Source organism: Agrilus planipennis, unplaced genomic scaffold (genome assembly GCF_000699045.2).
Source record: "Agrilus planipennis isolate EAB-ADULT unplaced genomic scaffold, Apla_2.0 scaffold27, whole genome shotgun sequence".
Lineage (NCBI taxonomy): Eukaryota > Metazoa > Arthropoda > Insecta > Coleoptera > Buprestidae > Agrilus > Agrilus planipennis.
In genome coordinates this window covers 439,566-461,737 of record NW_020439094.1, presented here as the reverse complement: position 1 = coordinate 461,737, position 22,172 = coordinate 439,566, and the positions used below count along the sequence as shown (strand labels likewise).

At 33.0% G+C, this 22,172-nt stretch overlaps 2 protein-coding genes across 2 annotated transcripts; both read right to left on the bottom strand.

Moving 5' to 3' along the window:
• Positions 1–423: 423 nt before the first annotated feature.
• On the bottom strand, positions 424–21,442 carry LOC108735361 (glutamate receptor ionotropic, kainate 2-like). Its single transcript, XM_025977429.1, has 15 exons — positions 21,286–21,442; positions 21,094–21,237; positions 18,774–19,119; positions 17,525–17,669; positions 17,302–17,466; positions 15,760–15,912; positions 13,044–13,267; positions 12,652–12,853; positions 12,515–12,599; positions 12,306–12,444; positions 9,156–9,293; positions 4,341–4,771; positions 2,383–2,498; positions 2,143–2,298; positions 424–699 (listed from the first exon to the last, which is right to left on the bottom strand). The coding sequence occupies exons 1-15, from the start codon at positions 21,371–21,373 to the stop codon at positions 490–492; spliced, it is 2,742 nt and encodes a 913-aa protein (XP_025833214.1). The 5' UTR covers positions 21,374–21,442; the 3' UTR covers positions 424–489.
• LOC108735376 (eukaryotic translation initiation factor 3 subunit L) lies at positions 5,590–7,738 on the bottom strand. Its single transcript, XM_018467312.2, has 4 exons — positions 7,555–7,738; positions 7,112–7,387; positions 5,837–7,045; positions 5,590–5,755 (listed from the first exon to the last, which is right to left on the bottom strand). Exons 1-4 carry the CDS (start codon positions 7,579–7,581, stop codon positions 5,621–5,623), a joined length of 1,647 nt encoding a protein of 548 aa, XP_018322814.1. The 5' UTR covers positions 7,582–7,738; the 3' UTR covers positions 5,590–5,620.
• Positions 21,443–22,172: the final 730 nt, after the last annotated feature.

The window sequence follows — 22,172 nt, the reverse complement described above, 5'->3', positions numbered from 1 at the left end:
TAAGTAGAGTAGAGGTAGAGAAAGGTCGAGAATATGCTATCTTTCCACGGCTGAGAGATTGATAAACACGCAAAAATATACATGCTAGAACATTGTCATAAGAGTTAAAATATTTTATTTACTTCATTTCTTTTAATATTTTCTTGTGTTACAATTTGTATGGTATACAATAACTATTGTTAGTTACATAAAGTGTAACCAACACCTGATTTACAAACCGCTACTTGGAACCGTGCACCCCCCCCCCCTCCACAAAGTGAAAAAACAAACTTGAGAAAAGAATTTTAAAAAAATATTTTTTTATGTACGGTGTTTTGTGTAAAATTTATAAATCATATTGACATACCTATTCTATCGGAAGGGATCTCATCTTATTTGTGCCCATGAGCAATGAGTCCCTGATTGTTAGGTAAAAAATAAAAATAATACACTACATTTTATTTTTACTTTGCAATAAAGGATCAAAAGTATTTTAGTTAATTTTTATCGTTATTTTGAGTCACTATCAGCTTTATCTAGGTCTATAAGGGATGCAGTTCCATTAAGTATCTTCTTAGACATGCTATGGGTATCGGATTCGCAACCAGCTGAAGTGGACGATGATGTAGATTCAGAGGAGTTTGGTTTCGTAGATTTTTTGTCAATCCAAATATTAGCCGCAAATTTCGCTTCTGCTTTAAATGCTTCTTGAAATGTTATCTGAAGAAAAAAGATGAAAAAAAGAAGAAAATCGCTGATTTTCGACATTTAAGAAGTAAAATAATTCAGGATGGAAAAAAGTGGTAGAAAGATACATAAAATAATAAATATGTGGAGACCAAACCAGACAATGATATCCTAGATAACGATAAAAGCTTTGATGAGAAACTACAAAAATGGTGCTGTAAACTTTCTCACTAAAGTGCGTTGTTCATCAAATACATCCAGTTAAGGATATTGAAATATTTAAATGAAAAAGATTCGACAATCAAATGGAAGCACATAAAATTATAATTAAAATAACAACTAGAAGAAACTTCAAAGAAGGTATTTACTCATTTTTTAAATATTGGAGTTTTTCTAGATTAACAGATTCATATTTTTCTGTTTGAAGTAATTGAGATATAGTTTTTCTATCTTTATGTTATAGTTTCTTCAGTTTAGCAAGAAATAATTCTTCTGTATACTTCCTTATTTGCATTGTCACTGTCACCGAAAAAAAAAAACACTAATGCCAAAATAGTTTGCTTAGTGTGAAAGATCAGAGCCAAAATAGGGTTGCAAATAATTTTATTGACATCAATCAAATATTTACAACCTTATTTTGTTTCTGATCTTTTACACATTGTAATAAGAGAAAGAAATGGAATCCATAATTTCTTCAGCTTTGGGTTCATCTAATAAGTGAAGTTTTTCGAATCGTTTTCTAAGAATTTTGGATTATATGCATTTATTAGCAGACCACAATATCGTATATCAATTCGATATTGTTTTGCGAGCTGTTTTGTCGTATTTCATAGAATTTCGTAGTTCCTTGCTGAAGGTACGATAATTGGTGATTTGGCAGGTGCTGATATCAATTTGGAACTTTAAAATTCCGTGGACCATGACAATGAACCCGGAAAACAATATCGATTCACTATTTTAGATTATCAATTTCCAAGGAGTTATAGAATTTTTTGGGCTCTCTTTAGTTAAAGAATTACTGTCACTTATTTGATTGCATATACGATACATATGTATCCGAATCGGATTAAAAAATTGAGCAAAAAAATCGCTTATTGATCATGTGTCATGTTATTTTTGGATTAGCCTGAGCGTAAGCATTATTTTTTTACCCATAACTTTAACCATTAATAACAATAAGGTTTAAAAGAGCAATATAGATATCAATAAATAATCTTTAGAAATTTTACACTTTTATACACAATCAAGACAATCTCCAGAAAGAAATTTTGATCACATTCGGGTCAATTCAAGTATATAAATGGTTGGCTACAAAATTACTGAATCCTGATTTATAAGAAGTTATCACAAGAAGAGACGATATCTACTTATAAGATTCGTAGAACAAAGTTAACAGTACAATATTATATTGGGTACCTTCCCTTCCTAAATTAACCCTTCAAAAGAACTCACACAGAATTAAACAATAACACTTACATGTTCTTCAACTGATATAGTTCTTATGTTCCATAAGAACTCTGCTATTGATATTATAATGCCCATAACCATCCCTAGCCCGAGAACAAGAAATACACCACCAACATTTTTTAGACCTAGCTTTTGTGATCCAGCATCGTCTTCTGGAGGTTCGTCCTACAAACATGAGTTATATATCATATTTGCTACTTAATAATAACTGAGAAATGCTAAATATTAAGAATTTTTTTGTTTGCTTACATCACAAGCACCTCCCCCATATTTTTCTTTCCACCATTTCTTTTTAAGCTTGTCTAGGACACCGTCTTCTTGCAACTTTAAAATGGCCCTATTGATTAAATATCGATAAGGAGCTCCTATAAATGGGAAAACATGTTAAAGAAGTCGCGAAAATAAGTATCAGTTGGATGTTACGTTAAAAATGTTTAGTTTCACAATTATTTCAACAAAACTGGGATCGATGCAAGTCAATTCAATGAACCCGATGATTTATTTATTTATTTATCCTATAAATGGAAACAATAACATAATATTTAACATATAAACATAATAAACTTATACTAAAAAAAAAAACTTCTGGGTGTTTCATTCCCACCAACCAGTAATGCTGGTGGGCGGGCAGTCCCTCCGGACTACGTCGGAAGGTAGGGCGGAAGGCCCTCTTCAGCCTGCTTTCAGGAATCGTGGGAATGGGTGGGTGGTGGTTCGGGTGAGAAAGATGAGACGGACGAAATGAAGACAGAAGAGAATGAAAGATTATCTGTGGAATATTACTGCCTCAGCATTTGCCTAGGTGATCCAAGAAAACTACAGAATAACTTGGACCAAGGCAGACGGACCCGGTACCGAACCGGCGTCCTCCCGAATACTAAGCAATGGTCTAAACCTCTAAGTCATGCCGCTCGGTAACTTATACTAAGAAATTAGTAGGTACCTATAGGTAAAGGGAGATACTCAATTCTAAAAGCAGGTAAAATTCTGACTATTAAACTAATCAATAAAATTGAAGATCTGTGGATATCAAAATGTAATTTTTAAGTACTTTCTTATATTAGAGAACGTTAAATGACAAAAAGAGATATCTGTAAAAGTACGATTGACCAGGCTACATGATCTGTCTAGATATGTGATTGAGAAATGAGATTTTCTGTGTTATAACAAATAGGTACCGTTTTCTCAATTCTCTATTGGGAATTTAAAATTGAAACCTATTAGCTAGGTCAATCATAGAAAATCTATTGTTTATAATTTTATATCATCACTGTTCGCAAATAGTTAAGGATGTGGGATGTTCTAGTTTTAGGGAAATGCGAAGATTAGCTCATTATAGGAAGAAGTAGAGGTGCGTGTNTCGAATAATTTACATTTAAACATATCGCACTGTATTCATTTTAACTGGATAAAATGTAAATAAACTTCTCTTTCTTTATAAAACTACTTAATAAAGCCAAATGGACCACATTCCATTTCTCAAAATCACAAATAAAGAGGTTAACTGTGTAGCGTAAGTTGGGGTTAGTATTATTTACATATCTCTTATCTATGCTTTAAACCAGCGCCATAGACCACCGCTAAACCAAATTACCAAACCATAGACAACAGCAAACTCTCTCAACTCACTGGGAAACCCATACATTAACGGAAATCGAAAACCATAGATAAGCCGGAAACACTCGCACATGGGGTGCTCAAACTTAAAACACAACGCAAGAATTGTTGGACATTACCCAGTCGTGCGGGCGGCTGGGTGACTTGAAGATTCCACCTCTTCTACGAAAACAAAAAAAAAAGAGTTTAGAGGTATATAGACAAAAAAAATTAATGTTAATTACTGACTTTAACCACCGTGTGGACTCCTTATTAATGGATTATTATGCGCTTCTCCTTAACTGTAACTTACGAGTGTATATATATTACTACATATATCTATGCTCTAAAAATTACGCANTTGTTGGAGCATACGTAATCCTAAAATGTAGCATCGTACTACAGATGGCGTTTGCCGCGCCATTTGTGGTATTTTCTAAAACGCGCTGTTAAGACAACAGGTAAAAGTTGGTCTGTGTTCTGTTGGAGCTGCCTGCGACGCGCTGATGAGATTCAAAAAGATTGAAATAGCGATCCTCGTCTGGCAGTTTCGACAGAATACAGAGACCACTTCGAATTATTTTATTCTGTAATCACACAGTTTATTTTACCTAGAGGCATAGCTATTCCATATCCTTTATTATCTAATGTGTCGCCTACCGCTCTCAATGAACAGTTTCTTTCAACTTCATATTCAATTCCAGTATTTTCCATGAAAAAGGCGTACATTCCTTCTTTTGAGTTAAGTACTCTCTTAACTCCATCGGCATTGTCTTTCTCGAAAACGCTAGGTTTAAATTGTTGCATTTGCGTCCACATTCTTTTATACAGTGAAAAATTTGATGTACGAAAAAACACTTGCGTTGAACCTCCATCAACCACCCCGTATTTAACTTTTGATTTAGCAAGAGATTCTACGTCTTCAATGTTGGGCCCTTGCTGTTGTTTTGTCAAAAAGGCGGCTAGATTCGCTGTATAAGAACTGGTCACAATCAGAGAGAAAAAACCCCACATCGACAAAGCCATCCTTGTTGAAATACCTCTAAAAAAATTATGTACGATTTTCGTTTTCTAACGAAATATTTCGTTATGTTAGAAGGTAAAGACATTAGAATGTATGGCTAATTATAACTTTCATAATGCTTGATGATAGAATCCTGCTATTTCAGTAACTCACTAATGCTTTAATCTTAAATGGAACTAGAGTGAAAAGGAATCCGAAAAACAAAATGTACCTACTACAAAGCCGAATTGACGAATTTTTATAATACCTGAAGATAAGTAGATTCTCACTTGATATTCATAATACTTTTCGTATGCTAACGATAAGTACTAAAAAATTTAACAAACTTAGATCTGAGAGCATTTTCAAGCAGTCTATTACATACCATTTTTTGAATCTCTACATCCTGTTTTGAATTATATAAGGCTCATGTTTGTTTTTTATTTGGAAAAACACTTACTTAGGTTTAATTGTACTTTTTTATTTATAACCATGAATATGTAAAAATGGACGTAGTCAAATTCTATTTTTACAAGGCGAGATGGATTGGTAGGACACCTTTTCAGACATGAGGGGCTACTAGACGAATATTAGAAAGAGAAACAGGAGTTAAGAGGAACGGAGGTATTCCTAGATTAGATTACTGTTCATAAATAGTTAAGGATGTGGGATGTTCTAGTTTTAGGGAAATGCGAAGATTAGCTCATTATAGGAAGAAGTAGAGGTGCGTGTCCAACCAGTCTTAGGACTGATGACCGTATGATGATAAGAATAATACATAACCGCTATCTATGGTTGTTTAAAATCTTTCGATATTGGCAAATGTTTTATTACCACCTATCAAAAATTTAATTATTATATTTAAATATGAAAATAGAAAGAACAAATTCAGATTTTAAGATGATGTAGTTTCCTGTTTAGTTCTTCAAATTTAAGAATCTTGCGAATGAAGAAATCACCGTAACGATGAGCCACCTTTGTGTCAGCAATATGTATCATATCATTGTCTATGTAAAAATCCAACTAAAAAAAAGATTAAAAGTGAAGTAAACCATAAATATTGCTAATGTAAACAATAATAAACAGCATTAAACTAAAACTTACCTCTGATCCACTTTGAAATTTCCCCTCAAGTCCAGAAGGTCCTTTTGACCAAACGATATTCTTCATTTTATGTTTAAAGCAGAGTAAATGAATGGTCAAATTCCTCATTTCTTTTAATAAATCTTCCGATGTTTCCTGATTTTGTGACATGAATAAAGCCAATTTACTTAATGGCAGAGTAGTATATAACTTCAAGTAACTTCTAATTGTGGGTAGCATTTTCTGCTGCTGAACTTCTGCCATAAAAACGGATGTCTGATGTTTAATGGCTTCTTTAGAATAATCTTCAGGAAGACTATCCACTGGAGGAGGAAATGGAGACAAAAATTTTGGACAAGCATAAACAAAACTGCTTTCAAACTCCTGTAAATCACCATACTGCATCTTGTACATTTTCTCATGACAGTTTTTTTCTCGCAAAGTTTGCTGTATGGACTCATCAATACATTGAGGATGCAAGACCAAACATATGGCAAGTAAATTATACATTTGATCCGTTTGCTTATTGATCTGATCATGCTGATAACTCTTTGAAGCAAATAACTGCTTTGTACGTTGAATATATAACAGTATAGAAGAAAATGTCCGAATTGCATCTGCATATCTTCTCATCATCATGTAAGCGAAGCCAACATAGTAAGAAGTTGAAATTTGACATGCTGGCACATGAGCAAATTGTGACTTCTTATGAACTTCAATGTTTTCCAAAACCTTAATGGCTTGATAATAATCCCCAAGTAAAGAATGTAGCCTCAATAACCCCACAAGGGAGAAGTACCCAAGCATCTTATAAAGTGAATGACGCCCAAAATCGCCTGCTACAGAATCAGGATCACCTCCATTAGCATAAACTTCCAACTGCTGCTTTATATTACTCTTATCAACTAATGAGTGCAATACATTTAATACACATAACACATTCCATACTTTGTTATTGTTATTAAGAGTATCAAGCTCAGTTGGACTTTTTTTTTGCAATCTAGCTCTGTACTGAGCAAAAGATTGGAACTGGTAAACAAACTCATCCACTAACTCCCAAAGCCATAAATCAGGCAATTCCAATAGAACTGGTTTTTCTGCACTCAAAATGTAGTTGAAGAGGTCACAATAGTTGTAAAATGAATTAAAACGCTGCTCTAAAGAAGGCCCACCCTGAATTCTAGCATAAATGTGACGAAAGTAAAGTTCTTTGTAGAGAATCATAAACACCTAAAAAGAAGTAAATAATTTGACTGAGGTTACAAATAAAATGATTTTGTTAAATGTACTGCTTACTGGATCGTTATTAACCAAGGTTGCAACTTCAGATTCTTCTGGCCACGGCCGTTTTTCAAAATATTCTTCTGTTAATTTTGGCCACGAAGTTTCATAAAGATTTTGCAATTCAAAAATAAGCCCCTCATTGACAGCATTATGAAAGTACTGCAAGAATTTCTTCACAATGTCGGGCATTTTATAAAATTGCCTTCCATATTCTCCGTCGCCGGTTGCATCTCCAGCTCTGGAAGTATATTCAGAATCGTAGTTGTAGTCATATCCCGCTTCGTAGTTCTACAAATAAAATATTTAAAAGATTAAAAATCTTGAATTAATATAGTAATTAGGTAATCATTATTTTAAAGGCACAACGTAATGGTGTTACTCCACCATATTTTAACAATATACCTAGTTACAGTGAATAAGAATAGATTACAATACATAATGTTGTTGTATATTACCGGGTCGTAATCATCATTTCCATACATCCTTATAGAAGACAAAAATCACTTAGTCTTAAAAACTGTTAAAATAACTTTCAATTGAGGAGCTTCACCATCAAAAACATTAACCTATTAATTAGGTTATGTGCAGGGCATAGATAGTGGATACGTGTAGTGTAGGGTATGAACATGTATCATGAAGGCATGTGAAATTATCTATAGCATGTGAAGGTGCAGCTTATCTATGGTTACTGTGTAAAAGAACTACAGTCGTCTACAAGCAGTAGAAAAGCTGTTAGAGGTATATAGACAAAAAAAATTAATGTTAATTACTGACTTTAACCACCGTGTGGACTCCTTATTAATGGATTATTATGCGCTTCTCCTTAACTGTAACTTACGAGTGTATATATATTACTACATATATCTATGCTCTAAAAATTACNAACAGGAGTTAAGAGGAACGGAGGTATTCCTAGATTAGATTACTGTTCATAAATAGTTAAGGATGTGGGATGTTCCAGTTTTAGGGAAATGCGAAGATTAGCTCAGTATAGAAAACAGTGGAGGTGCGTGTTAACCAGTCTTAGGATTGACGACGTTATGATGATGACGATGAGATAACCCAAAACGACTCGATTTTCGTAAAAATGACAATGTAGAACCACAAGTAAGTAACTACTACTACAAAATTTCATATAACTCAACTCCCTACTAGTATGTGTATTTCTTCCCATGGTGCTCATGATATTTTTCACCACCCCTCGGCCACGTGAAATTTTCTTGGGTAAGTAATTTAGCAAACATGTTCATCGAGAGAAAACCCAAAATATTTGGATTTAAATAAACTAATTCATATTTCTGCATTACCAAATAAAAATTATTAATAGTATCTACACATATTTGATAGAAATTCATAATGCAGAAATAAAGACAACTTCCACACTTTTTATCGATTTTGACAAATATTTTGTAACTTTATAAAAATACGAAGATATAGGTATAATTAGGAACAATATAAAGTGTGGAAGTTGTTAGCAATGTTTCATTTTATTTCTGCATTAAATATGAAAACCTCTTAATTTTCCTTGGAGGAAAACGTCTTCTACATTGACCAACTGCTTAATATGAAGTAATGGCAGTGTTAAGTTTGGTTTTCATATTAAATTCTCTAGAAGAAAGTTTAATTCCGTTTAAAATGACATATCGTTTATTATGACTGATTTTCAAGAAATCATATCCAGTTATAGTGACCCAACTGATTAATAATAACATTTTCGCTCATTTTTCTGAACCTTCTTATGTATATTGATATTACAATTCATCGTTCTTTTTCTTTTTCTGTTAATAAATGTATAGAATTTGTAGTTTTTCTCTTTATTAAACTAAGTAACTAACCAAAATAGAAAGTTGTTAATTTTCTAAGACTATGAAAGCAACGTATGGCGCCCGCTTAGTATGACATGTTTATCATATCCCTTCGATGTCATTATAAGCGGATTCTACTGTAGATGTACACATGACACTACTTTTCTTTCAAAGTATTTCTTTTAATAAATAAAAAAGATGTATTCGGTACTTATTGTTTATTTTTTAACTAAATCTTAAGTGCCACTTACTTGGGGAGTAAATCACATCCTTGGGCCATAATAAAGCCCATTGTGAGCCACATACAGTTTTTCATCTCCCAAATATTTTCCAACTCTTCCGGATTTTCATCGCATAGGTGAGGATTTTCCCATTCTTCGGGTGAAAGCCTTAAAATTAAACAGTAAATCTAAGGACCGAATACGCTAACCAAGTTAGTTAATTCTACTTTACATTCATTTTATTTTCGTCGCAATTTACATTTTAGTCTAATTTTTCGTTTATACGGCTATACTTTTCCAATTTTTTGTATCTTAATAGTACTTAATTCTTTAATAGATTAATTTTTAACGAAAATATTTGGAAATCATTCAGCCTTATTTTGACGAATACAAAAAAAGCAGGAGCATATAATATACATAAACAATATTAATATTTTCATCTATTTTTATTAAAATAAAATTCAATTTTTCAAAAATGTCTAGAATAATTCATTTTCTGTAGTAAGTTGTCACATAAAAGTTAATAATAAATTATGAACAGTAAGAATCAACTACATCTCAACATTAATTTAACAGCCATCAATTATGAAGGTGTCACATATATCTCTACACCTACAAGTGAATTAATGAAATAATTTTGTTAATTAAAATCATAATTTATACAGGTTGTCTAATTAGTGCTACATCGGACGATATTTCCTTACAGAATGATTACAAAGATCCTCGATATTTTAAGCTGCATAGCCTAAAAATGTTTTTGTATATACAGGGTGCTCATTAAATGATGTATGAGGTAAAAGTTTGTTTATTTAAACGGAACATCCTATATTTTCTTACATTTTTTCATTTCTCTAAGAATTCTACATACAGGGGATTTCATTTATTACGTCCTTGGTTATAGCGACCATTGTGCTATAGCGACGTCATATGTAAGTACCTTGAATTTACAGCATACTTTAGTATAAAATTCATGTAGCTATAGCGGCTTCAGATGTAACGCCGAGTTCGGGTGTAGCGACTGTTTTTAATGAATCGTTTGTAACAAATACCTAGTAATCCCATGCATATATAACTACCGGAGTCGGCCGCTAAAGACACAAAGAGCTCTCTTATGTTTACATTCACACAAATAGTCAACAAGTGTGGTGACCGTTACCGTTGTTTCTGAGTAGCAACTGTGTTTAGTAAACTTTTGAATAAGTATGACTTCCAGATGTACATTTACTGTTAAAAAATGTGAAAATTGTTTCAAAATTGAAAAACAGTGTGTGTCTATATCTTCTTTAACTTTGCCTGTAACGACTTCTGGATATAACGACAAAATTACAGTGGTCCCTTCGTTGTCGTTATACCCGAAATCCACTGTACTTTTTGATAAGATTACTTATGTCAAAATTTAGCTGTTTTTGAGATATTTAATATTGTTTCAAAAAATCGTTGTTTGCATGTACATTCATAAAATTAAGCATATTTGGTTTATTTGAGACTCTACTAGCTAAATGTCTTGCAGATTATAAGTTCATAGCTTCACTTATTTTATATCCCTATGAAAATCGGATAACATTCCTTATACAAGGTGTTTAAATTCTTAAAGAAATTCATAAAATGTAATAAAACATAGTTTTTTGTTTAAAATAACAAATTTTGACCTCATACCGCATTTAATAAGCAGCCTGTATATGCAAAAATATTTTTAGGTTATCCACCTTAAAGCATCGAGCAACTTTGCATTTATTTTTTTTTTAATATATTGCAAGGAAATATCGTCCAATATCGCACTAATTTGACACCCTGTATATAGTTTTTGTTATTTTTATAGTTCACGAACACATACTGTACCGCGAAATAATAGGTAGATACATCCAATCAGCCATATTGACGGATATAAAATGGAGGCAGATGGGAGGTTCGTAACATAGGTACTCTTGGTAATAATGCAGCTGAGTTGAAATGACCGCATGATACTAAATTTTCAGTACCTACAAAATGATTTAAATGAATTTTTGTGTTAATAATTAGCTGCTTATGCTGATAGGTGAACAGTTCCTCCGACTTACAGTCTAATAGTGCAAAGCCGGAAGGTAGGGCGGAAGGCCTCATTAGTCTCTTTTAAGAACCATGAGAATAAGTGTATGTTGGTTCGGGAAAGGTAAATGAGAATGAAGAAAAGTGAAAAATCATCTGTAAAATATTAATACGTCAGCATTTGCCCTACTGCTACTTTTTAATCTATATATCGACGACGCGATCAACATCATTAAAGACAATACAACTGTAACAGATTAGTATGCTTAGATTTGCAGATGATATAGCAGTATTAGCATCTAGCAAGGAGGACTTAGAGATAGCTTTAAATAAAATGGAAGCGGTACTGACAAAACAGTACTGTATCAAAATAAATAAAAGTAAAACAAAAATACTGGTATGCAAGGGAAGGAAAAGTAGGGAAAGAGTGAATATAAAGATAGGAGACGAAAAACTAGAAGAAGAGGCTGGTTTTAGATATATTAAGGAAGTCAGATAAGTCAGGACGGAAGGAGTAGTAGGAATATAAAGTAGAGGATAACGCAGGGTTGAGTCGCCTTCAATAAAAAGAAGTCACTTCTATGCTCGCGAACGGTTAATTTAGAAATTCAGAAAAAGTTTATAGGTGTATGTTTGGAGCACGGCGCTGTACGTGTGCGAAACATGGACAGTGAGCGCGGCGGGAAAGAAAAGATTAGAGGCGTTCGAAATGTGGCGAATGATGAAGATACCGTGGATAGGGAAGGTTAGAAATGAAGAGGTATTAAAAAGAGTAGGAGAACAGAGGACTCCATGGAAGTCAATAAGAAATAGGCGAGTTAGGTTAGTAAGACACCTTCTCAGGCATGAAGGTCTAGTCAGCGGCATATTAGAGGTAGACCTAGATTAGATTACTGTTCGCAAATAGTTAAGGATATGGGTTGCTCTAGCTTTAGGGAAATGCGAAGATTGACCCAGGATAGGAAAGAGTGAAGGTACGTGACCAACCAGTCTTAGGACTGACGACCTTATGATGATGATGAGCATTTGCCCTAATAATTCGAAGAAAGTATCATCCACAACTAATATATCTATAGTTACAGAGTTATATTTCCTATTCCCATTTGTCGTTAAAGTGAAATATTTACGCTTAGTTTTAACCATTTATTAGCATACCTTAGCACCAAAAACAGAATAATAGTAACACACAAATAGAATGTAGCTGTATAAAGCCAGACTTCTAGCGAAAAAGGTTCCATGAAGGCAAAGATTTTGCTTTCCTCTTGTGGATTTTTCTTATATAAAATACTTATACCTTAAAATAATATATAACAGTAACATTAGTGCAAAACATACTGCTTAAATTTAAAAATAAATATTAATACCTAAATTCATAAATGGTAAACTAAAATCAACAGCTTGTCTTCTACCCGTTGTAATTGTCAAATCACAAATACCCAAATGAGCTTTCTGGAAACGAAAGTTATATAATTTATACAAATAGCTTGTTCCTGAAACGTACATGTTCAAGAATGTCTCCTATTATACCATTCCAAGATTTAGTGGCTGGATCATAATTTCCGTATTTATTATCTTCGGTTAACTCAAATTTTATTGAAAAATTCAAATAATTCGCAATGGCCCACATTAAATCGTAGCAAAATCCTTCCAACACTACATTTCCTAGTTCGTCAGTTCTATTAAGCAAATAAGGTTTTCCTATTCTAAAAAAATAAATATACACGGTAATTCTTGATTTGTCTAAATCGTTTACTGGAAATTATATAAAAAATAGCATCTAGCAATAGTATGTTTAGGACTAAGTTCGGAATTTTGTATAAGGGATACGAGCTTATTGGGCTAAACACTCTGTTACCAGTTCCCGCATACTACTTAAGGTAATCGATTCTGTACCTTGAGGAAACAATTAAAGTTTTATCTTGAAAATGCGAAAATATATTCTTTTCTTGATCTTCTGGTGACTGAACGAACTTTAACACTTTCGGGTCTTCTGAATGCCAAATAGCTGTTTTAATTTTATTATTTCCTATTATTTCGACGACATCAACAGAAAAATTAGTTCTTTGACCATATTCGTTGAATGTTAGTGGCCCTGTTAGTGCATCAGTCAATCCTCTCTAAAATTTTCATGGATTAGATCACATAAAAATACGTTATGAAACTAATCAGTTCTCATAAAAATGAACGATTTTATATATAAGCTTCTTTCTCCAAACAAATACCCCAGTATGAGCCAATAAGTTATGAAATCTGTGCAATCTATACTGTATATATAGGGTTGTTCGGAAAGTCATTTCGTTTTTTCCCGACAGAGGATTTAATTGTATTCTTTTGCACCCAACTTCACATTTAAGCCGTATAATTTTTATATGCTTTGAGAGCTCATATAGCAAGGCTTGTGTGTGAAAAATTCCAATTAATTCTACGCAGTAGTTTTTGGTTGGTGCCCTTTTAAATATGGAGAGCGATAAGCAGCATTTTCGACATATCTTACTGTTTTACTACAGAAAGGGTAAAAATGCTGTTCAAGCCAGAAAGAAATTGACTGATGTGTATGGAGAAGGTGTGTTGACAGTACGCCAGTGCCAGAACTGGTTCGCTAAATTTCGATCCGGCAATTTTGATGTCGAAGATGCACCACGTTCGGGAAGGCCGGTTGAAGCTGATAAAGACGCGATAAAGGCATTAGTTGATGTGAACCGGCGAATAACAACACGTGAGATCGGATTGAGGTTAAATTTATCAAATTCAACAGTTTATGACCACTTGAAAGGCCTGGGATTATCCTCGAAGCTCGATGTATGGGTTCCCCATGTTCTCACAGAGAGAAATCTGTGTCGCCGCATTGACGTCTGCGATTCGCTTCTCAAACGTCACGAAAATGATCCGTTTTTGAAGCGCATCATCACTGGGGACGAAAAATGGGTTGTATACAACAACGTCAAACGCAAGAGGTCATGGAGCAAAAAAGATGAACCGGCTCAAACCATTTCCAAAGCCGATATTCACCAAAAAAAGGTGATGCTGTCTGTTTGGTGGGATTTTAAAGGAATCGTTTTTTTTTAGCTTGTACCGGATAACACAACGATTAATTCGGAAGTCTACTGTCATCAGCTGGACAAACTGAATGATGCACTTCAACAGAAAAGGTCAGAACTAATCAACAGGAAAGGTGTAGTGTTTCACCAAGACAACGCGAGACCTCACACAAGTTTGGTCACTCGCCAAAAGCTTTTACAGCTTGAATGGGATACAATGCTACACCCACCATATTCTCCAGACCTGGCACCATCGGATTATTATTTGTTCCGGTCACTCCAAAATTTTTTAGACGGTAAAACCTTCACCTCAAATGAGGAGGTCAAAAACCTCCTCGATCAGTTTTTTGCCAGCAAAGACCAAAAATTTTATGAGCGTGGAATTATGCTACTACCAGAAAGATGGCAAAAGGTGTTGGACCAGAACGGTCAATATATAATTTAATAAAGTATTTGTTTATTATACGAAAACTGTCTTTCATTTCCACAAAAAATAACGAAATGACTTTCCAAACAACCCTATAGTATTTGTATACCAGAAGTTTCTATTTAAGTCATTAGTACAATAATAGTAGGTACAATACTTCTAAGTTAAGTATTTAAAATTGTAACACCTACACTCGGTTATTAGGGTTAAACAGTAGGATTTGGAAATTGAGGTGATCAATAACAAATCAATCAAAATTCCAGAACCATAATTAGAAGCGAGTCAAAATTACGAGTGAGTTAGGGTGGTGAAATGACTAATACGCGGCCTACGTTCGTCAGCCATGTATACCGTCTTCAGTTACCCTAATGCAGTGGTTTCCAACCTTTTTGTATCTGCGTCCCTCTTTAAAAAAAATTGTTGCGCCTCCTTAATTTTTCTAGCAATCTAATTTCATAAATACTCAACTGATATTCCAGCAAGAGTATGGATGGATATTTTAGCATTTGTACCCGAAAAATTCGCGGCGAGGATTGTATTGTAGATTACGTATACCTATTTTGCTGATTCATTTTTTCGACACCTATTAAACTTTTTTGGTTTGTATTCGAAAATGATATTTTGGAAACAGCTGCATGCCCCCCCTTGCAACAGTCTTGCGTCCCATAGGTTGGAAACCACTGCCCTAATGTGTTGGCAAATGGCCTACCATTTCCACAACTCTTCGATCAAATAATAAGACATTTATTTACTAATGCTTATAATAGTAATAACATTTACTAAAATAGATTTATCATTAATCAGTTGTTTTAATTATTTTGGATAGGTTATTTTTTAAAATCAATATAAATATTATCCAAATCTAAGTACAAATCCTTTACCGCTTGTATGAAGTTTACATACGTTCAAGGATCTACTAAAAGTTTATCAAATAAATCAGCAACAGAAACGAAAACTTACTTTAATGACGCAGATTTTGGACACAAAATAAATAAAAATATTATGTAGTAATGACAAATAATTGAGTATGTACTACCATAAAATATCCTATAGAGCAAAACCTTGGGGTGTGACACCCTCCAGACCTAAGCCTCAGTACCTGCGCCCCTAGTCTGCATAGAAGTTTACATTTCAATTTCCTTACCTTTTTCATGTACGAAACTAATCTAAGACCATCTTCCCATACTATTGAGTCATCACATTTGATAGATGTGGCTGTTATTTTTCCAGTTACAGTAAGCTCTCTAACAGATTTCAGTAAAAGTAGCGTTGCATCGTGTACTAAAGCAGCTTCCGTCTTTAATTGAATAACAATTTAGATATAAATATTATTGTAAAACATATAAACACTTAAAATCCAAAATTCCACAAAACGTTTAGAAACCTAAAGTGTGTTTCAACACCCAAGGTGTTATCCTCAGTAAGAGACTACTATATAGTTTGTGGTCTAGACTAGTTTCTAGTGAGTAGATTTTAGTCTGGACTAGTTTAGTTAGTTAGTTAGTCTAGACTAGACTAGTCTCTAACTGAGCATGATGCCTGGGGTTTCGAAAAGCATTTTAGGTTTCTAAACGTTTTGGGTTTTAAGTGTTTATTTACTTATTACTCCAAAGCACTCAAATATATTTTGTGTATTACTGTAAATAATTGATTGTCTTGATCTGTTTAGCTTCAATTTCATCCCCATGGTATATGATGTATAGAATCAAAGTCTATGTTTTTAATTATTTGGTAAATCAACTCCGACGATTGTTGACTGGAGAAAATTTGGTTATATTAATTAAAAATTAAATCTTATTATTGATTTACCTGTATTATCACTTCTTCACTAACATTACATTTTTTTTTTAAATAAGTAAACGTATTTTAAATAGAAGGAAAACTACAGTATTTATGATATTTCAGCTATATATGTACCTCTTTGAGAATGGTCGCTTGGCTTAAACATATGTAAGAGGTGTTTACATATATACTTGAAACATCATAGGTACTGTAGTTTTCTTTCTATTGAAACATGTTCCAACAAGATTGCACCCTTCTAAGTTATTCTATTGTAGCGAGCACGAGTGTGTTTGTATGCATGAACGGCTTATCGACTCGCCACTAGCCGCGGGCGCCTTTTTTCATGTGCGCCATATTTGTAAATGTGTGTGTCGTACCTGCGTTCTAGGAAAGCAGTTAAACCGTTCAAAGAAAAAATAAACTATCCGGATGTTTCCAGAAGGTTCCCGAAAGTAAACAAAAGAGTATTTAAAGGAAGAGACGATCGCCGAGGGAAGAAGAAATAAATTGACTATTGCAGAAGTGAATCGGGAATTAAATTGACAGTGATAGCAGTTAAATAAATAGCGCAGTGAATAGTAATATATCAATAGTAGTGTTAATAAATAGAATAATTCATGACCTAAGTTTAGTAATAATTTAATAGTGTTTTTAAGTTCTTTAATAATTAGTGTAAATAAATAGTTTTTGTCGTTATCAGCCTTAGAAGTTAATTTTGTTAAACTCACGAACATTACACTATTATTAAACTTTTACATGATCATGATATAAATCGATTTTATCAGTAAATTTAGAACAGTATACCTACCTAATGAGGACGAAATTGACCTTTTAAGTTATTTGTTACATTTTTCTAAAGCTTAATTTGTATAAAAGAACACTGTTAAAGAAACTTTTATCTTACCCTAACAGTATCAGATGTTACAAGCTCAAAACTTCTTTCAGATTCATGATCAAAATTCCAGTCAGTAATCGCATTTTTTAAAGCCGCGCTTTCTGTATCAATTATTCTTACCGTCGTTATGTTTGCCGTGGTATTGAAAGCAGAAAAGTCTAAAGTATGAGCATCCTAAAATTTCGCAAAATATATCTTTTGCGTTTTGCATATTTAGCTAAAAGTAAGCTACCAAAGAAGTTAAGAATACACCATGCAAAATGTCTCGTAATAACCCAACTGACTTAGCTTGTTGTAAATAATTTAATATATTATCTGTTTCACAGTCCAAAATAATTTTTGTTATTCCAGACTTCATGAATTGTTTAAACAAATATCTGAAAATAAATTAAAATCATAAATAAATAAGAGTAATATTTATAAGCTATATACACAATCACGCGCAAGACAATTTCACTCTAAAAGTTTTCACCATTCTCTAGTTGGATTATTTATTTATATTCCAGCGGTGGCGAATCTTTTAATATGCGCGTGTCAAACATTACAATTATTTTTTTCTCATGCCTATGGCGTGCCAAGAAACTCTTAATCAGCAAAAATTTGCAAATATATTAAAATACTGAAATTGAATTTAAAACAAAAAAAGAAAGGTGTAATAAGTTCTATTAATAAGGTAAACGTTAGTAAAAATAAATATGACTATATAAAAAATTATTTGATGAAGCCTGTTTTAAATAGCCGCTTTTAATTTTACCCTTATAATTTTGATGCAATCATTTTTTAATATTATTTAATAAAGCCGATATTAAATTATAAAACGCTTTTTTAGGTACCATTTTCATTTTTATTACTTACTATTACTTTTTACATCCCCTACTTGTAATACTATCACGAGATGCAATCTAAAGTGCCTCTAGATATTACCCTTCAAATATTCCAGAATACTGATCAGATATAGTGCACAATAAGAATCTCTTTATCTGCCTATTTTGTTTTTTTGTTATGATATTGAAGGAAAGAAAAGATTTCGAATTTACACTTATTTGGATTTTAAATTTATTAGGTTCTTGTTCCTTACAATTTAGAATTTTCTGGTAATTTATCATAAAATATAATTTTCATTTTTTCTTCTCTATATAAAATATTATTGTTAGTATCAAAATCAAAATCAAAATCAACAGGGTCAAAGAAGACTTTACATTAGATGAGATAACAAAACATATCGTTGTTTCGCCTTTTGGTACAAAGGATTTTTCAAGGTAGATTGTGTCAAGGAGAAGGTAGTATTGAATAATAAATACTTTAAAACAGCTTGTAGTATAAGGTAAAACTAATGTATTGGTTTTACTTTTTACTACTTTCACCTGTTTTGTCGCCTAAGTACAATCTTGGGACTTACAACATTGCGGCATTAGCCTTAGAAAAAGTTTTCATGGTAGTTGTTTCATTAGTTCCATCTCATTTCTAAAATTGTTACGTACCTCACATCACTATTTGGTTCAATTTTTCTAACTGTGACTGGATTGTCATTAACGTTTGGAACCTCCAATACGTCTTTCAATCTTATTAGGGCATTCTCATCTTCGATGATTATTACATATTTTGTCCAGTGCATATATTTAACAACGGTACCAAGAGCTTTTGCTAACAGATCAGTATCGGGATACAAATTTAAATAAAATTGGGAATATCGTCTGGATATTGCTTTCCAGTTTACTTGTATATGTGGCACTTCGTAGTTCTCGCAAATAGATTGGGCAATTGAAGTACCTTCCACGGTACTAGGACCAAATATAGCCACGACTCCTTCCTCGAGTAATTTACAAACTGAAAACAATTAGTAGTCTTATCGATTAATATATAGATAACATCCACAACCTAAGCATACAGACACAATTTTATTTAAGGAAGTAGGAGAAAAATCATATTTATCTTCCTTCCTTTGTTTATTTATTCATTCTTTTTATATTCTAGAAATTAAAAGTTTAAATGAACATAAGTCTTCTTCTCAATTAAAGTTGGACGGACAATACTTATCTACATTTATATTTTTGCTGTATTCACTATATTAAGTACTTTTTTGAACTTACCTTTATTTGTATCTTCAAGTTGCACATACTTTATATATATTGCATACCTATCTACCTACTTATAAATTTTTTCATCTTAACTTCAAGATTCTGCGTCAACAGGTTGTCTGTTCGTTTTTCAGGTTTTTAGAGCGTGCCGGACTTCCGAGCACGTCAACAACAAATGAAAACATTGATGAAGTAAAGAAAATAGTATTGGTCAATCGTCCAATAACCGTTAGAGAAGTTGCTGGGAACCTAAACATATCGATTGACTCCTGCCATTCGATTGTTATCAATGATTGTGCTCAATTTCGATTAAAAACAGTTCCGCATTAACATTACTAAAGAGCTGTTGGATTCTGTCCGCGACTACCCAAATTTGCTACATAGGGTCATAACTGGTGGCGAATCATGGATTTATGGTTATAACGTGGAAACAAATGTTCAATCATCCCAATGGAAGCTACCGCACGAGTCAGGACCGAGAAAAGCGTGCCAAGTTAGGTCGAATGTGAAGGTTTTGCTTACAGTTTTTTTTCGATTGCAGGGGTGTGGTGCATCATGAGTTCTTACCACAGGGTAGAACGATCAATAAGAAATATTGCCTTCAAGTTATGCATAGTTTGCGCTAAGCAATCCACCAGAAACGCCCGGATTTATGGAACAACAAAAATTGGCTTGTGCACCATGATAACGCCCCTCCTCACACATCGTTGCTTGGGAGCGAAATTTTGGCCAAAAACAGCACACTAATAATGCCGCAACCACCGTATTCGCCATATCTGGCCCCCTGTGATTTTTTCTTGTTCCCGAAACTGGAGAACCTCAATGAAAGGACAACGCTACGCTACGATTAAGGAAATAATGACGTCATCGAAGAAGGAGTTAAACAAGATCACAAGAAATGATTTTTTGAAGTGCTTCAAGGATTGGAAAAAATGTTGGCACAAGTGTATATATCTGGTGGGAATTACTTTGAAGGAGACAAAATAGATATTCATGAATAAATAAATAATTTTTGAAAAACCATAAAATTCGCGATACTTTTTGAACAGGCCTCATATAGGAAAATAATGCTATCGTACAAATAGCTTCGTGTAAACAAATATTAAGTAAATAGGTAATAGATAGTCGACTTGTTTCTGAAAGTATGAATACGCTTTGGATTAATCAAAGTAACAGGTATATTCTATTCAAAAAGCGATTAATTAAAAATTCAAAGATCACAGATATAAGAAATAAATCATAAAATGGTCTTCTGTGTCAATAAAACTTGACAAATCGAATACTTTTGAGATAATATATATATCTACCTAGTCGTATTATGTTTGGTTGTCCAGATAATTATTATTTTATAAAATTGATAAGAGAATGTGAATCGCATTTATCATGAAACATTTTTAAAAAAATTTAAAAATCGATGAATAACGGAAAATACTGGGATTGTTTCACAAAAAAGGTATTTACTTTTCAATACCTTCATACTTCCTAATTTCGGTCACTCATCGGTTTTTTAAATGATTATTTGTATGTACTGATTGTACACTTCAAAAGGACAGGGTATTTATAAATACCATTTCACTTCCTACCAGAAACTACCGTTTTGAACAATACCAATAGTTACCTCATTTCCGCAAAATATAAAATATTATTTTGGATACTTTCAATGAACGCAGAATATGTCTTAATTGTACTATACACTTACTATACTTTACATGCAAATACTCACCCCCTTCCCTGACGTACAACATGTCATTTGATCCCTCAGAATAAATATCTTCGAAACTTATTTCAGGATTGTACATATTTTCACGTTTAATTGCATAATAAAATGATTTATCGGAGTAATAATTTGGTTGAGAAAATAAGGCTCCTAAAATAATAGCGATATTGATTTGTAAAATTATGGTTTCTACGTTACCTATTTTATGGGTAACATGCGAAAAAGATGCACTGTATGTGATAAAAAAAGTAACTAGAATTACTTGTAAATGACAATGGATATACATTTTAACTGAATATGTTTTTAAGCAATACTTTCAGTATGCCATTAAATGCATACTAATTGGTAGGTGCCTAAAATGCAGCAAAAAGCCTGGCTACTTTTCAAGTCTATTTTGGGATAAAAAACACAGAACCGGGAAGGAGAAATTTTAATCGCAATTATCAGTTCAAACTGCACAAGGGCTGCCAACACCTTTTTCTATTACGAATGACGTAAATTCGGAGCATTCGAAAATATACAGTTTGTTTTACACATACGTAAATATGGATGGTGTTCAGTAGTACCTTTATTCCTATTTTTCAGAACAAACCTTGTTTCTTTCTGATTAGAGCACTCAATGTCTGCTACATGTGATGCTTTTAAGTTCTTTAAATACTTAATTGTACATTTCTCATAACTAGACATAGGATTATATGCACTATCAAAATGCCAAAATATGCATGCAAATATGCACTAAAAGAGGGTGAAATATGCATAAAATATGCACAATTTATAATTAGAATTTACGTTTTCGACGTCAACTGACGTTACCGGACAGAACTTGAAATTTGGCGCCATTCCTGCAGAGACCTCTTCAGGAAGAGTTTGTCCGGTACCGTTGATAAATGCGTCAATTTTCTTTATTTCGTCAAGACCGGGGTTTTTATACAAAACTGCATTTAATTTGCCACGAACCTTTTGCGATATTGAACTCGGAAGGGCGTTACTCTGTTCAATCATTTTTTCTAATATTTCCAAGGACTTCCACAAAGGAAGGTTTTTAGTTTCTAGTTTTTCAATTGCATCGGGTATATTGCTGAAAT

Bases quoted from the DNA above. Each gene is read 5' to 3' on its own strand.
- LOC108735376 (XM_018467312.2), bottom strand. From the start codon at position 7,581: ATGTATGGAAATGATGATTACGACCCG. The intron at 7,388-7,554 runs GTAATATACAAC...TTTTATTTGTAG, and splicing joins GAAATGATGATTACGACCCG to AACTACGAAGCGGGATATGA. The intron at 5,756-5,836 runs GTAAGTTTTAGT...TCTTTTTTTTAG, and splicing joins AATTTCAAAGTGGATCAGAG to TTGGATTTTTACATAGACAA.
- LOC108735361 (XM_025977429.1), bottom strand. From the start codon at position 21,373: ATGTATATCCATTGTCATTTACAAGTAATTCTAGTTACTTTTTTTATC. The intron at 21,238-21,285 runs GTAACGTAGAAA...CTATTATTTTAG, and splicing joins GCATGTTACCCATAAAATAG to GAGCCTTATTTTCTCAACCA. The intron at 12,445-12,514 runs GTATTAATATTT...TATTATTTTAAG, and splicing joins TTTACCATTTATGAATTTAG to GTATAAGTATTTTATATAAG.